The sequence below is a fragment of the Camellia sinensis genome, chromosome 5 (assembly GCF_055761805.1).
Source record: "Camellia sinensis isolate YWXY chromosome 5, ASM5576180v1, whole genome shotgun sequence".
In the NCBI taxonomy this organism is placed as follows: domain Eukaryota; kingdom Viridiplantae; phylum Streptophyta; class Magnoliopsida; order Ericales; family Theaceae; genus Camellia; species Camellia sinensis.
The window spans coordinates 149,298,956-149,315,526 of NC_138965.1; the positions used below are offsets into that span (position 1 = coordinate 149,298,956).

The window sequence follows — 16,571 nt, forward strand, 5'->3', positions numbered from 1 at the left end:
GGGGTTTTTTAGTCCCAACTGGGTTTCTTACTGTTCCCCTGGACACCCTAAGCTGCGGCTCACTGGAGCCCGATGTGGGATGGCACCAAGGGTAAACTAGACCACAAAGTTGGCCAGAACCTGGCCTTTAATTGCTGTTCTAGGCCTAAACTCCAAGTCGTATTGGCCCAGCACTACTGCCCATCTAGCTATTCTTCCTGTCAAATCTCCATGCTACAACAGGGACTTCAAGGGATGCTCAATCAACACCACAATCGTGTGGGCTTGGAAATAATTATTCAACTTTTTGGAAGCCATCACTAAGGCCAGTGTCAATTTTTCCAGGGACAAGTACTTAGTTTCCGCACTTGCAAGGGTTTTATTAGCATAGTATACTGCCTTTTGTTCTCCCTCATCCACTCGGATTACCACTGCACTTACGATGTGGTTTGAAACTGCCAAGTACACAAATAATTCTTCTCCAGGTACTGGGTTTGACAGGACTAGAGCTGTTGTCAGGTACCTTTTCAAGTCGGCCAAGACGACTTTGCACTATTCTATCCACAAAAAATCTGTGGCCATTTTTAACAAACTAAAAAATGGTCTACACTTATCAGAACTTCGGCTGATAAACCTGTTCAGGGTTGCTGTCCTGTCGGTCAAAATCTAGACCTGCTCGGCTGATGTCGAGCACTTTAAATCAAGTATGGCCTTGATCTGATCTGGGCTTGCCTCGATGCCTCTTCTGGTGACCAAGTACCCCAAAAAATTACCAGATCCGACTCCAAATGCACATTTAGAGGCATTGAGCCAAAGCTGATATGCTTTCAGGATATCAAAAACTGTTGTAAGTCGGCCAGCTGATTCCCAGGCTCTTTGGTTTTCACGACCATGTCGTCAATGTACACCTCAACTGTCTTCTCAATCAGATATTTGAACATCTTGGTCACTAGCCTCTAATAAGTTGCTCCTGCATTGTTCAACCTAAAAGGCATCACTCTGTAGTAGTACAACCCTTTTGGGGTGATGAAAGCAGTCTTCTCTTCGTCAGGGAGATACATCACTATCTAGTGGTATCCCCTATAAGCATCCAGAAAGCTCATCCTCTCATGCCCTGAAATGGCATCCACCAGCTGATCAATTTTAGGTAGAGGGAAGCTATCTTTGGGACAAGCCTTATTCAAGCTGGTGAAGTCCACGCAGACCCTCCACTTGTCGTTCTTCTTTTTCACAACAACTGTGTTGGACAGCCAGGATGGGTAGTTCACCTCTCAAATGGCCCTGGCTTCTAACGGCTTGTCCACTTCCTCCTCAACTGCCTCAACATGCACTAATGTCGGCCTCCTTGCTCGCTGGATGACAAGTTTAGATAACCTGTCTACATTGAGCATATGGCATGTGACCTCGGGGTTAATACCTCGCATCTCATATGGTGTCCAGGCAAATACTTTTATGTTGGCCCGTAAGAAAGCCTCTAACTCCCTTTCCTCCTCATCGGCTAAGCCTGAGCTGAGAAGGAATAAGTGCTCTTCATCTCATTCTTGGACCAGAATCTTCTTCAAGGCTTCCTCACTCTTCTCAATCGGTTTTTTGCAGACATCATATAGGAATTTTATGTCCTTGTCCTTGATTTCTACTTTTTCTGCCTCTCGCACATTGCAGTTGGATTTCATTGCTGCCATGGAGCAATTCTTCACCTGCATTTGATCCCCTCTGACCTCCTCAATCCCTTGTTCAGTTAGAAATCGTAACAACTGGTGCAGTGTTGAGGGAACAACCCTTATTGCGTGCAGTCACAGTCTTCCCAATATAGCATTGTAAGGGGAAGGGGTGTCAATTACGGTAAATTCTGTGCTAATATTCCTGGTGCCTGCCTGTACCTCCAAATTTATTGCTCCTAGAGGCCGTGTCGGTGTTCCATTGAACCCGACCATTGGACTATCGGACTGCTCTAAATCATCTCGGTGAAGGCCAAACTCCTTGTAACATCTGACAAACATGATGTCACAAGAGCTGCCTTGGTCGATCAGAATGCGTCTTACCTGGCATTCTCCAATCTTGAGGGTCACTACCAAAGCATTGTTATGTGGATGTTGCACCATGTCCAGGTCTGCCACAATAAAGGACACCATTGGTCCTTGGTGCTCATTTGTCCTAGGCATCTTTTGCTAGACCTGATACACATGCTGTAAGTGTCTCACATTTTGGGTCTCTCCTCGTATATCATTCTCATTAACTTTTGAATGAATCACATTGATCACCCGAGGTTCTGCTTGCTGTGGTTGTGGCGACGGTGGTGCTATTGGTGCCAGGGAAAGCCTTACATGCTCTTCCCTTGTTCTGGCCTCATTTACTAGGTCCCTTAAGTGACCCTGTCTGACCAGATCTTCCAAGTGCATCTTCAGGGCTCTGCACCCCTGGGTCAGGTGCCCATCCTCACTATGGTAAGCGCAGTGTTTCCCAAGGCTCCTTCCCATTAACTCACCAGAAATCTTCTTTGGCGCTCTATAATACGGCTAGTTCCTGATCCTTCCTAGAATTTTATAAACCGAGATCTAGAACATAGTGGTGATTGCCTATGCCACCCTTAGCCCTATTTATTGCCTGTTGAAATCAGTATTACCTCAGCCTCGCTTCGGCGAGCCGTTTCTCTCCTCTTGTTTCGACGCCTTCATTCCCGTCGTATCCTTTTCTGCTCTGGCATATTTCTCGATCCGTGCCATGAGTTCTTACATACTTTTGGTAGAGTTTTTGCCAGCAACTTCTGAAGTGGGCATTCATCTTCCAAGTCATTCTTAAAAGATACGACCGCCAACTCCTGGTTGTATGCCAGTATTCGGTTGAACACCTCATAATACCTTTTGGCATAAGCCCTAAGGCTTTCACCCTCGCCAATTTTTAGAGCCATCAAGGAGTCTACCCTTAGTGGTTGCAATTTGTTTGTAACAAACTTCGCCACAAACATCTCGGCCAGGCCTTCTCAACTTTTCATAGTTTCTTTCAGCAACTTGTAAAACCAATCAGATGCGATTTCTCCAAAGGATGAGAGGAACACCTTGCACAGCAACTGTTCGTTCTCAGTATACAAAGCCATTGAATTCATATATAAGCCGACATGAAAGTTCAAATTGGACTTACCGTCATAAATTTGGAACCTCGGCATATGAAACTTTTTTGTGGCCTCAAACCTATCCAACTCCACAGAGAACGACATTCTCGGCTTGACAAGGGATATGACCTTAGCATTCTGTCGCTTCCTCTTGAGGTAGTGTCACGACCCAAACTTGCCCCTATAGGTTTAGCGTTGTAACCGGTCAGTAATCCTTGGATTACCAAATGCCTCTTAACAGGATAACATATAGTTAGGGGCTGCAGAAGCAAATATATAAAATATACATTGTCCATTGAGTTGTGAAAACATACATGGGACAGATAATTTTAAATCTTAAAACTAAAATACAGTATTTATATCCCACTTCATGTATATACAACAAAAAACCTTTTTGTAAGTCAAAAGAAATTAAGTCTTATACATCCACAAAAACACAACCTCTAAACATTACTTGACCGGAAACCTCCTCGAGAGGCACAAAGGCTGGCTGACCAAAAATTAAGTCGCCAGGTCCTCAACTCTGAGCCTGGTCACGTGTCTGATCACCTACATATATAAAATAAATAGTGAGCGGGAGCCTAGTGAATAATAACAGAGTAAAGAGTTAAATGAATAATGTCCCGTAATTAAGTCCGTGCATAGAACCGATTCATATTTGTGATCTCATTTAATGCATATATATATAATTCAGGAATCATGCTTGATCATTCATAGTTCATTCGTTAGCGCTAACAAATCATATATAAAACATCATAGATCATACTTGTCAGTTCCATAGAGGAACCTCCGGCAGGGTACAAATAACTTGCCAGTTCCATAAGGAACCTCCGGACTGGGTATGGATAACTTGCCAGTTCCATAAAGGAACCTCCAGCCAGGTACAGATAACGTGCCAGTTCCATTAAGGAACCTCCGATCCAGGTACAGATTGCATATTTGAATCATAGCATTAATGTCATATATATATTAGAGATGAACAATCATTCATAGTGCATAAACATAGCATTCATAGGACAAATCTTATTCCATATACAGAAAATAATTTAACTTGAACATAGCTTTACTAAGTCATTATTCACAGATAACCGGTGGCTCTAAATAGATGAGTAGAGTAGGCAATTCACTTAACTTGAGGCGCGTGACCTACATAACGTGACAGATACATACATTGAAACACACGCTCGGATTATACGTAACTTATTTCATTTGTTCTTAGTGTGTTTCTAGCCCTTATCCTCATTATAGTGTTTTAATCTTGGCCTAGGAATACCTAGAATGGAATGAGGATGCTAAAATGTTTTTGAAAACATTTTTCAAAACTTATTGAAAACAGGGTCTACGCTCGAGCGAACATGCAAAATGTGAGGGTCCGCTCGAGCGTAACTTCCTTCGCTCGAGCGGTCTACAAACTTTGAAAAAGTACTGGTTGCTTGATTTTCTCACTCAACGGACGCTCAATCCCCGCTTGAGCGTGAGATTCAGACCTTTGCTCGAGCGTGACCTTCGTCTCTCAAGCGATCTACAAAAACACATGAACTTCTGAGAGCATGCATTTCACGTTCAAGCGAACTTCTGGTCACTCGAGCGGAAATGCAAGATTACAGGGTCGTCGCTCGAGCGTAGAATCCGATGCTCGAGCAGAAATACAAAATCTAGAATTTCCAAATTGCACTCCCCAGCTCCAAGCTTGAATTCCACACCCCAAAACTTATCTTCTTGGGCCAAAATTCTAGAAAACATCTAGGAACTTGTAAAATATCATGGTTCGAAGATCATTTCATGAAATCAAGGCCCAAAAGTATGTCAAACATGCAACAATTCAACTTAAAATGTAAAAACATGGTATGAACATGGCATGCATGTGTTCACTTGAGTTCATGGCTTCTAAAACATGATCAAATGTGATCCATTGATGAGAAATGTTATGAATTCTCCAACTTATGCTAGAATTACAACATGCATGAGGAAAATATTTGAAAACAACTTCAAATTGCTATAAATATGCATGCATGTATGGAATGACTTATCTTTCTTCAATTCTAGCTCAATCCTTACATGAATTCATCTAATTCACTTGTTTTCATACATTATTCAACTACATTACATGGCCAAAGACTAAAACTCTTACCTAGAGTCTAAATTGCATGAGTGAGGAAGCTTCAATTCTCAAATTCTTTGCAAATCTCTAATAATTCCTAGTAATTCTCCCATATCCCAACTTTTGATCCTAATTTTCTTCTATCTCACTCTCTCTCCCACGTTTTTGCCTTTGTGTGTGTGAGCTCAAATGTTTTGGAATGAAGAAAAGAAAGGGTGAAGGCATATAAGAAGCCTTGTATAGGCTCACTTAATGATAATTAATTAAGGTTAATTAAGTGGGCATTAATTTAATTGTTCCAAATCAAATTTTGATTAAACCTACCATAATGTTCTAAAAATTCCAAATAGCACATAAATCAAGTCAATTTCTAAATCGGATGCCGATAAGGCCTTTAATTCGCAAATTGAATAAAAACATGAACAGATCTTTCTACGTTAAACAGATATAAACACAAAACAATGCAATGCACATGTAATTAACTCAGGATATCTTCTTAATTACTTGTTAGGCATACTTAATCATGAATTAGCGCTAATCATAGGTCGGGGTTGTTACAAGTAGTCCCTCAAATCCTCCTTAGTCTGTCCAAGAGCTTGGCTGTCAACAGATTTCAGCCTTTTTGCTATTCCCGGTGTCGTGGTGTGTCCTCTTAGATTTTTCTTTATTCACTGTATCAAAGCAAAGTCCTTTCCCCTGGACGTGCAAATGTTCTTTGACATAAGTTCCCTTTGTATGAGGCGTCCTCTAAGACTCACCTCTCACTGACTCTGCTTACCTGACATCCTGTGAAGGCCAATGTGAATGTTCCTTCTCTTTGTCAAGCTGAGGGACTACTGAGATTGCTTTCTGCCCTCATTTCTGGGCATTGGTCTTAGCCCCTGGCATCGGTGTGTCCTATAACGGAAACAGTGATTACATGACGTTGTTCTGTATCATGAAGTTGACAACCGATTGTAGATCTACCAACTTGTTGGCCATTCTCTTCATCTCGCTATACCTCTTTAGGCACCTATCCTTCTATACCTGGAAGTCATTTTCGTTGTAATACTCGTCTTGGCCTGCTTTCTTCGAGGCGTCTCCCTCTTTGCCGACGTCATTCTCTCCAGGATTCTGATCTCATGCTCCTTTATTGTGGTTTTCTTCATCGATGTTAGGATCGGGATGTTTACCACTCCCTCATGGGATGTTGTCCCCAATCTTTTCTTTCTGTCCATCGTTGACCATCTAGTCTCCTTAAATTTTCACAGACAGCGCCAAATTGTGGGTATTGATTTTTGACCACACAACCAAACAGGGAACTCAGCTGGAGAGCACCGGCAGAGTAGATTAAGCCCGAACAACCTGTCACAGAAAGATAAGAATCCGGTAATGATTCATCCACCCGGGGGCATTCCGATGATCAAGTCAGTAATCGATGCCTCTCAAAGATAACAAAGTGTGCTTAAACTCACAAGTAAAAAGTTACCTCAAACCCACGAGGGTACTCTACTTTTATAACCTGCCATGACCTGATCCCCTTAGAAGCCTTATTTCAATAGACTTAGGCTCCATACTTATCTTGGACCCTTATATAGATAGAGATAAACTCTTCTTGAGCCTTATCTCTATCTAGGCTGAGATCATCCCCTGTTCTAGGACTCTTGTCCCTTATCTACTTATCTCCGATTTCGGTATCTCCGCAAATAATCTCGGCCTAGCCGAGATCATCTCGACAACGTGACCAGGCCACGTGGCACCTCAACTGATACTTCAGCATCACCTTAGCCACGTGATGTCACTCTCAAAATATGTCCCCACACAAAACACAACAGAAATTCTATTCTTAAACATGATAAATCTAAAAACCAACAATTTTTGCGGTCATTACTTGTAATTATTTTTAAAAGATCTAAGAACATACTCTCATGTTGCAATTGAACAACCCCAGCTTTGAGTCTCAGAAACTGAGCTACTTGAATCCCAAATGAAAAGGAGCACACAGATTATGCAGTAGCTGGAAGTACAGTACAACCTGAGGCTGCAAAATTGCATCCATTCCTGAAACTTGGAGCCCCAATTGCATTCAAATATGGATTTAGAAATGGCAGCCCCATTGCTTCCACTGTAACACAACCCCCGAAAAACCAACAAAAAATAAAAGCAAAAAAATTACATTTGTAATTTCTATACTTTGTGTCTCGTATCAATTTCATTCTTATCTATTTCACCTTTAATTTTTCCATATTGTGTTCACTTAATCCAATTAATAATATACTAAGAAAAAATAATAAATTAATTTTTCATGTAACTCCCATCAATTTCAAACAATTCCAAACCTCCTCAACTACACCTTAGAAATGATTTGTTAGTGACAATTTTTGGTTTACAATAGGTTTTTTTTGTAATAAAATTACTGTTGCTAAAAAAGATGATGTATTATATAAATACTAAAAAATTATTTTTTTATTAGTGAAAAAATTGAGTGGATCCTTAGTATTTTTTATTTGAAATATATATATATATATATATTTAGGCCTCGTTTGAAAATAAGCTATTATAGTAACTTTTTGATTTTTTATAAAAAAAATATGTCGAAAAATAAAAAGAATGATGTGACAACTTATAGTGATTTTTTGACCTTTTGGATAAAACATGTAGTCGCCAAACGAGGCCTTAATTAATCGAAAAGTAGATTAAAAAAGTTGACATCAAACAAGCCTATAAAGCATTTTTAGGATTCATTTGGAAAGTAGGTTGACTTTTTGAATTTTTGCCTTTTTTAGCCTGAGATTAAAAAGTCTCATTTAGGAATGATTTTTTGACTTTTTTTATTTTTTGTGAGAGAAATGATATAATGATTATGAGTTAGATGTGATATTTTGTCTTATTAGACTAAAGAGCTTGTTTTATCTTTTTATGACTAAAATAGCCTCAAACTCAACCTAACCCTTCTTTCCAAACGAAGCCTATTGGTTTCTTGTTTTAAAATGATTGGTTTATAATTTTGTCATATTATTTTGTATGTTTTATACTCCCCCGTCCCATAATATTAGTCCCTTATTCCATTTTTTATTGTCCCAAAATATTAATCCCTCTTAAAAAATCAAGTACAAAAATAACATAAATTTTCTATTTTGCCCTTCTTTTAAAGAGTCCTGCTACAGACCCCCACTGGGGGTCGACCCCCACTGACGTGGCGGGCCTCCATTGGCCAGTTTTCTGTTTTTTTTTTTTTTTTTTGTATTCCAATCCTACAGTGCCACGTGGCACTGGGGGTCGGTGGGGGTGGGGTTTACTGGGGGTCTCACGCATTTTTGTCTTTTAAATTCATAAATAATATAAAAAGTATAATTATGACATTGATATTCCCAAAAAAATGTACTATCAAAGGGTAATTTTGGAAAATCAACTTTTTAAAGTACAATAATTGTACTACCAAAAGAAGTTAGATTCCCCAAAAGGGACCATTATTTTGGGACGGAGGGAGTACATATAATTTATCATTTTGTATAAGTCATAATCAAGGCACAATCAATATCACAATATGTCATAATTAAATACCACAAAAATTATAATTGTGACATAATATTTCCCAAGATAGGGACATATAAGTATAGTTATTATTTTTTTTTTGGTAAATCAATGCAGATAAAATGATGTGTTCAACTATATAATTATATTTTTGTATTCAACTATGTTAATAAAGAATGTCTAGTTCATAGTAATATTATTCTTTTCTTTTCTTTTTTTTTTGGGTAGAAATCAATATTTATTTTAAATTTAAATATATTTATATCCTAATTTTCTAAATATTAGAAGGTAAATCATTAATGCTGAACACTATGCAATAAAAGGAGAGGTGACCGTCATTAGTGGACAGCCTAATACCCAAAAAAAATTTCAAAAAATTCTTTATAATGGAGTCCCTAATTTTTGGATGACCCAATGAGATATGACCTAATTTTAATATTTAAGGGGTGTTTGGCATACAACTAAAAAAGTCACAATTTTTTCTGAATTTTTTGATATTTTAGTGATTTTTTTTTCAAATTCTGTCAAACCTTTTTACTTTTCAAATCTATCTTATGTAGGCAAATCTAAAATGTAAAATTTTAAAAAAACAAACCAAAAAAGTCTAACTGCTTTTTTTTTTTAATCCTTTCTAGATTTTTTTTTTTTTTAAAAAAATTATTTTCCTATCTGTATAATCTAGAAGAACCCAAAAGTATAAAGTTTACCAAAGACCAAAAAAATAGCAAAAAAATCACTAGTTAAAACAACCTCAAACGGTTAGTCAAAAATCTTTAAAAAAACAAAAATTGCAGGGCTATTTAATAAAAGTTAGGATGATGTACAATAACACTTTTGAAGCAAATAATGAAGTGTCATCCTTGCATTTCTAACTCAGTCCTATGATATCCATTTGGTCAGAACTTAAAATTCATTCATGACTTACAATATTACACATAAAATTACAGATTTTTGTCAAAATAAAAATAAAATAATGATTTTCAGAACTTGAGGTTGAGAAGGAAAGGCATCTGGCTGGAGAAGGAGGGATCGGAGTATTTCCCAGTGAGAATTTGGGAGGAAACATACTGATTTGCAGCCTCGGTGTAGTGAATTCCGTCCCAACTCACATATTCAGTACTGTCATTGCAACCCTTGGCTGTGACTGAGCTCCCATTTATCACTTTTGTTAGGCCACAGGCGACTCGACTGTCGTAGTTCAATGGTGGACCTCCATAGCCACAACATGCCATTAATGGTTGTTCAAATCCTGCAAATTTTATTATTCATACAAAATTAAAAACAAAATTTAAAAATGACATGATAAACAAGCTCTGCATTCAGTTATATCATATTATTTGAGAATTTTGCAATGCTTCAAATGTCATTAAATAGTTAAGTTTTGAGTTTGAGATTCAAGTAATTCAAGAGTAATTACAACATAAAAACAATTTCTTTGTTTGGTTTTAATTTTTGAAAACTGTTTTCCAGATTTTTTTTTTAATTTTTTTTTTTTTAGTGCTTCTTTATCTTTAGTGATTTTTTTTCAACATTTTAATTTATTTTTTTCAATGCACCTATATATATGAAGAAGAAAAAAAAAGGGTTACTAAAGACAAAAAAAAATATGAAAATATGGGGGCTTTTATGGATTTTTTTGATTTAGAATAAACAGATTTATTCACATATATTTTACTTCTTAAGTCATCTAATTTTTATTTGTTTTTCATTTTATTATAAACGACATATTCACAAAAGATTTAAGGATTTTAAAGAAACTCATAATTTCATATCTGAAATAAATGAAGAGAGTGTGAGGAGTGGAATGTTCTCTTTCTTTGTAACCTGTAACACTGGTAACTTACAATCTAATACTAAAAAAATGATAATATAAAAGGTAAAATGACTATATCTATAGTAAAAATTTTGTTGCAAAAAAAAAAAAAAAAGAAAACCAATTTCTGTCTTCACTTAAAGGCCGTTTCAAAAAGACCAAAAAAAAAAAAAGCTTTTAATAAATACACTTTTAGGAATAAAATAATTTTGTGTAAAAAATGTTTATTTTTTAGACAAAAAAATTTGGTCCTTAAGAGATAGTATTTTATCACTAAACGTTCAATTTCGTCGCTAAAAATACAATAATGACACTTTCAATAACTAAAAAGTAATTTTGTCAGTAAATTTTTGTCTTTAAAACCTTAAAATGTTTTAGTAAAAATCAATCAAAAATCAAAATTTCTATCAGCCTCGAACGATCAATTTAATTAGTTCTACTGATTTTTCTTCCAGCCCTAATGATTGTATGAGAGTGAAAATAAGATTTTGTTTGTTGAAGGAGAATCTGTATTACTCACCATAACGAGAGTAGTTTGAAATGAGGTTAGATTTGATGGTGAAAATGTCAACATATGTGACATTTGCATCAGTGTACTGTCCCTGCAACTTTTTAGAAAGTGCATGGAGTTGAAGATTGAGAAGCCTTGATGCTTGGTTATGGGAGCTCACACATCCTAGCTCATCTAGCTTTGATGGGTCACTTCCAAATCTTGCTATGTTCTGAGGCAAGCAACCCAGTGGTCCTGTGTTGTGAATCCAGAAATTTCTGGCCCCTTGGTCATATAGTTTCTGAGGAAACAAACACAAGACAAAATGTGGGAGATTGTGAGAAATTAGTATTATTTTTTTTTTCTTTTTTTATAAATCCAACTTATCTAAATCACATGATTATGTGAAAACTAGGGATGTAACTTGCATGGGTCCAATCTGAGCTATCCGAGTCTAACTCGAAAAAAATGAAGGATTGAATAGTATAATTTCAAATTTGGTAAAGGTCTGGGCTAAATTTTGCCAACCATTAGGCCACTTAGTTCATGCCTAGAGGACAGTAGGAAATTTTAAAAAATTTCAAAGACACAATAACATAATATCGCCTCATTCTAATATTTAGTATGAGGTCTAAAAAAATCTTAAACTGCCACTGCAATGGTATGTGTCTCCATGTTTCGAAGAAATCTGACCTGAATTCCAGCTTCAAATTCTGCTAAAATTGTTGGAATTGAAGCAAGAATTACATCCAATGATTTGGAATAGAAAGCACCAGCAAGGTCATTCTGTCCTATGTCAAACATGTAAAGCCCCTTGTCAAAAGAATCCACTGCAGGTAGGTACTTGTCAAGTTTCCTTGCTGCAACAAAATTCAAACCACAATGAACAGTCTCTCAATAATTCCCAACATTTGATTCTGTAATCACATGCTATATTTTTTCATGTAAAAGCAACGAATTTAGAAATTAACTAAGAACATACTTTTAGAAAGGAGATAAAGAACCCGAGCCTTGAAACGCAAGAACTGAGAGACTTGAATACCAAATGAAAACGGGCTGACAGACGATGCAGTTGCAGGAAGTATGGTAGAGCCTGCAGCTGCAAAATTGCATCCTTTTTTGAAATTGGGCAATCCAATTGAATCCAAATATGAGTTTAGAAATGGCAGATCCATTGCATCCACTGCATACATAATTCGCATCCAACGAAGAAGAAGAATCAGTAACGAAATACAAACAGAAAATTTATACAAATGTTTTTTATAAAAATGACAATGTCACATCATTTTTGTGGTGCTTTCTATATATATATATATATATATTGTAAGAACTGGGGTTTTTAAACAAACACAGAAAATTTGTTTGGCAACATTTTTTTCTAAAAATACATTTGAAGAAATTTTTCTGAGGATAACCCAGCTTTTAAGAAACTCCCAAAGGTTATTTTTGATTATTATTTTTTTTTTTTTTTGGGCACAAAATGAAAACAATATGTATTTTCAAACTTTCCCATTGTTTTTGTTTTTGAAAATACAGGCGCATTTTGCAAATGCAACAGAAAATTTTCAATCAATAGGCATAATTTAGAAATCCCAATTTTAGAATAATTAAAACAGAGTAAAGAGGGGAATATTACAATAAAGAAAACAGAGGTGAAGTGAATAGCAGAGCAAACAGGGGAACACAAACTGCTAAAAACTAATTTTCTAAACACAACAGAAAACTTTCAATCAATGGGAAAATTTACTCAAGAAATCGATGATAAGGCGGCCATCGCAGAATCTCCCGGATGGTTTTTTGAAGTAAATCTGGCCATTGGGGGGCTCAAGGGGCTCGGCCATCCCAGCAACGAGTCCACCAGTGTCGGAATTCGAATCACCAAAATTGAAAACTGCTGGGAAATTGAAGTCCATGGAATTGGAGAGAGGTGAGAAGATAGAACACAGGGCAATAATTAGGAGGAGAGAGGTTTTGAGAGCCATGTCTTTTTGTGGGAATAGTGATTGTTTTTGTTGCTGTAGTTTTGTAGTTGTTGCAGTTGTTGTAATGTTGAGTTAACTACCTACCTTTCACAATATGTATAAAAAGGATGTGGTGGACTTTGTGTGTAGTGAAAGTTTGCTTTAGATTTGAGGAACCCAAAAACATTCAAGTTAATGTAGTAATTGCCAATAACATCCTTGTATGTATCATGTGACCTGTATTAACTGTGTTGCACTAATCTTGGGATGTGAATATGGCTTATATTAACCTCGTAGCACTAAACGGTGGTTGTGAAAAAAAAATAATAATAATTTAATGTTAGGTCATTATCCATATATGATATTATTAATTAATAATAAATTATTATGTGGGTATGATAATAGCAATGTTAGGTATCATGAAAAACATTTCATAAAAATAATCATGAAAGTTTTGTGACATTTGGATTACACTTAGAATAAAGCACCACACACTAATCAAGGTAATCTAAGAATTATAAATTTTTCATGATCATTTTCATGAAATTTTTTTCATGATCCCTAACTATTGGGTTGTATGATAATAATTTAACTATTGGGTTGTAATTTTTTTCATGGTACTGCAGTAACTATACACAGATTGTATCTATAGTTATTTGTATGAGGGGATTTTAAATGCTGATCAGGAGATTTTGACCAAATCAATAAATGCAGGCATGTGGATTAGAAAAAATTAATAAATGCTTATCAGGAGATTTTGACCAAATCAACAAATGCTGAATTTTTTTTTTTAATAAAAAATTTAGAAAATTCAAATTGAGATATTAAAACTCCCACAGGCATTGGGGTTAAAAATCCCCTTTTGCTTAAAAACCCCCTTGAGTGTTTATATTTATCTAACTTCAATTATATTAAAAAATCAAATTATAAATAAAAGGAGATAACTTCAATCATACAAATCACATTTTTTTTTAATGCTATCTAACTACAATCACATTTTTCTCATAATAAAAAAAATAATTAAAAAAAAGAACCATTAAAATAGTAAATAAAAAGATTATTTAGAACTGTTGAACAAATTACAATCACATTTTTCTTTTTGTAAGTGTTTATGTTTATCTAATTTCAATCATATTAAAAAAATTAAATTATAAAGAAAAGTAGATAACTTCAATCATACAAATTACAATTTTTTTAATGCTATCTAATTACAATCATATTTTTCTCATAATAAAAAATAATAATTGAAAAAAAGAACCATTAAAATAGTAAATAAAAATATTATTTAGAGCTATTGAACAAATTACAATCACATTTTTCTTTTTGTGAATTAACTTCAATTATATTAAAAAAAATCAAATTATAAACAAAAGGAGATAACTTCAGTCATACAAATCACAATTTTTTTAATACTATCTAACTGCAATGACATTTTTCTCATAATAAAAAAAAATAATTGAAAAAAATAACCATTAAAATAGTAAATAAAAAAGATTATTTAAAACTATTGAACAAAGTACAATCACATTTTTCTTTTTGTAAGTGTGTATGTTTATCTAATTTCAATCATATTAAAAAATAAAATTATAAATAAAAGGAGATAACTTCAATCATACAAATCACAATTTTTTTAATGCTATCTAATCATCATCAATAATTAAAAAAATTAATCACAAATTAAGTCAATTGATAATTAAAAAACACAATAATTTATTTTTCAAAAAACATAGTAAGTTAAAAAGATCAATTATAATTTTTTTGGGGTCAAAATACAATCTAATCATCATTAATAATTGGTACATTATGTGATCCTAATGAGTACAATCTATTTTGTTTTTCAAAAAACACAGTGAATTAAAAATCAAATCACAAATTAAGTGAATTAATAGTTAAAAAAATACCAAAAAAAAAATTCAAAAAACACAGTGAGTTAAAAAAATCAATTACAATTTTTTTTTTTCAAAATACAATCTAATCATTATCAATAATTGGTACTTTAAAAATCAAATCAGAAAAAAATCAAAACAAATCACAAATATTTTTATGTTATCTAACTACAATCATATTTTTTTCATAAATAATTGTAAAGAAAAACCATTAAAACAGTAAATAAAGATTAAATCGCATTAAAAAAAAAAGAACAATTGAACAAAGTACAATCACATCACATTTTTCTCATAATAAAGAAAATAAATAAATGAAAAAAAGAACTATTGACTAACTACAATCACATTAAAAAAAAAGAACCATTAAACTAACTACAATCACATTTTTTTCTTTGTGAGTGTTTATGTTTATCTAATTTCAATCATATTAAAAATAAAATTAAAATAGTAAATAAAAAGATTAAATAACATCAAAAAAAAAACCATTGAACTAACTACAACAATCATATTAAAAAAAGAGCCATTGAACAAACTACAATCACATCACATTTTTCCAATAATAAAATAAATAAATGAAAAAAAAGAGCTATTAAACTAATTACAATCACATTAAAAAAAAAGAATCATTCAACTAATTATAATCACATTTTTCTCTTTGTGAGGGTTTATATTTATCTAACTTCAATCATATTAAAAAATCAAATTATAATTTTTATTCGCTAGACAAATCACAAATATTTTTATGCGCTATCTAACTATAATATTAAAACGGTAAACAAAAAGAAAAGTCAAGAAGGAGAAAACAAAAAGAATACTTACTGTTTGTATACGTGGTCACTGAAGTTGAAAATGTAGAAGTGAGAAATCAAGGAGAAAACAAAAATGAGACTCACTGTTTGCAATAGGTATGTAAAAAGTTAAATAGAGTGTGTGTATTGGAGAAGTTAAAAAGACTTGGAAGAATTTAATAAGTGTTAAGTTTTTTTTTCAAAAAAAATTAAAAAAATTAAGAAATTAAGGTTCAAATATTGAAACTCCCACAAAACTTGTGGATTAAAGATAGATATAAATAAATAGATAGATATAGATATAGATATTTATATTTGTTTTCAATTTTTTTTAATATATAAATTATTTGTTTTAAAAAAGGTATTAGAATAATTATGAGAGAAGTCAAAAAGTCTTATGGGTTGAGAGAAGTTAATAAATGTTGAGATTAATTTTTTTTTTTAAAAAAAACAAAAAATTAGAAAATTAGGATTTATATATTGAAGCTCTCACATGCCTTGGGGGTTAAAAACCCCCTTTTACTTAATATATAGTATAGATATAGATAGATAATATCATATATATATATATATATATAGATTATAAGATGAGAGAAATAAATTACTATCTTATTATAATTGAGGAGATCTTATAAAAAAATGCGTGTAGACATGAATGCCCTCATATTTTATTATGTTTACAATTATCTATATATGTGAATTGTGATTTTTAAATATTTTTTTTTAAAATGTCTTCTTTTTTTCTTTTTTTACATTATATTAAAATTTAATATTTTGATAATAATCATATGTGATGAACTTTTTAAGGAATTAAACATCTTTTTTTTATTATGTTATATTAAAGTTTAATATTTTGATAATAATCATATGTGTTGGACTTTTCAAATTTTTTTTTTATGTTTGTTCTTAATGCATTAAAGTGTTATTATGA

At 33.5% G+C, this 16,571-nt stretch overlaps 1 protein-coding gene across 1 annotated transcript; it reads right to left on the reverse strand.

Annotated features, from left to right (window-relative positions):
* Window positions 1–9,534: 9,534 nt before the first annotated feature.
* On the reverse strand, window positions 9,535–13,219 carry LOC114282878 (GDSL esterase/lipase At1g54790). The gene is made up of 5 exons (XM_028225647.2): window positions 12,753–13,219; window positions 11,988–12,188; window positions 11,699–11,865; window positions 11,036–11,306; window positions 9,535–9,951 (listed from the first exon to the last, which is right to left on the reverse strand). The coding sequence occupies exons 1-5, from the start codon at window positions 12,985–12,987 to the stop codon at window positions 9,683–9,685; spliced, it is 1,143 nt and encodes a 380-aa protein (XP_028081448.2). The 5' UTR covers window positions 12,988–13,219; the 3' UTR covers window positions 9,535–9,682.
* Window positions 13,220–16,571: the final 3,352 nt, after the last annotated feature.

Bases quoted from the DNA above. Each gene is read 5' to 3' on its own strand.
- LOC114282878 (XM_028225647.2), bottom strand. From the start codon at position 12,987: ATGGCTCTCAAAACCTCTCTCCTCCTAATTATTGCCCTGTGTTCTATC. The intron at 12,189-12,752 runs GTAAATTTTCCC...TTATGTATGCAG, and splicing joins CCTTATCATCGATTTCTTGA to TGGATGCAATGGATCTGCCA. The intron at 9,952-11,035 runs GTGAGTAATACA...TAAAATTTGCAG, and splicing joins TTCAAACTACTCTCGTTATG to GATTTGAACAACCATTAATG.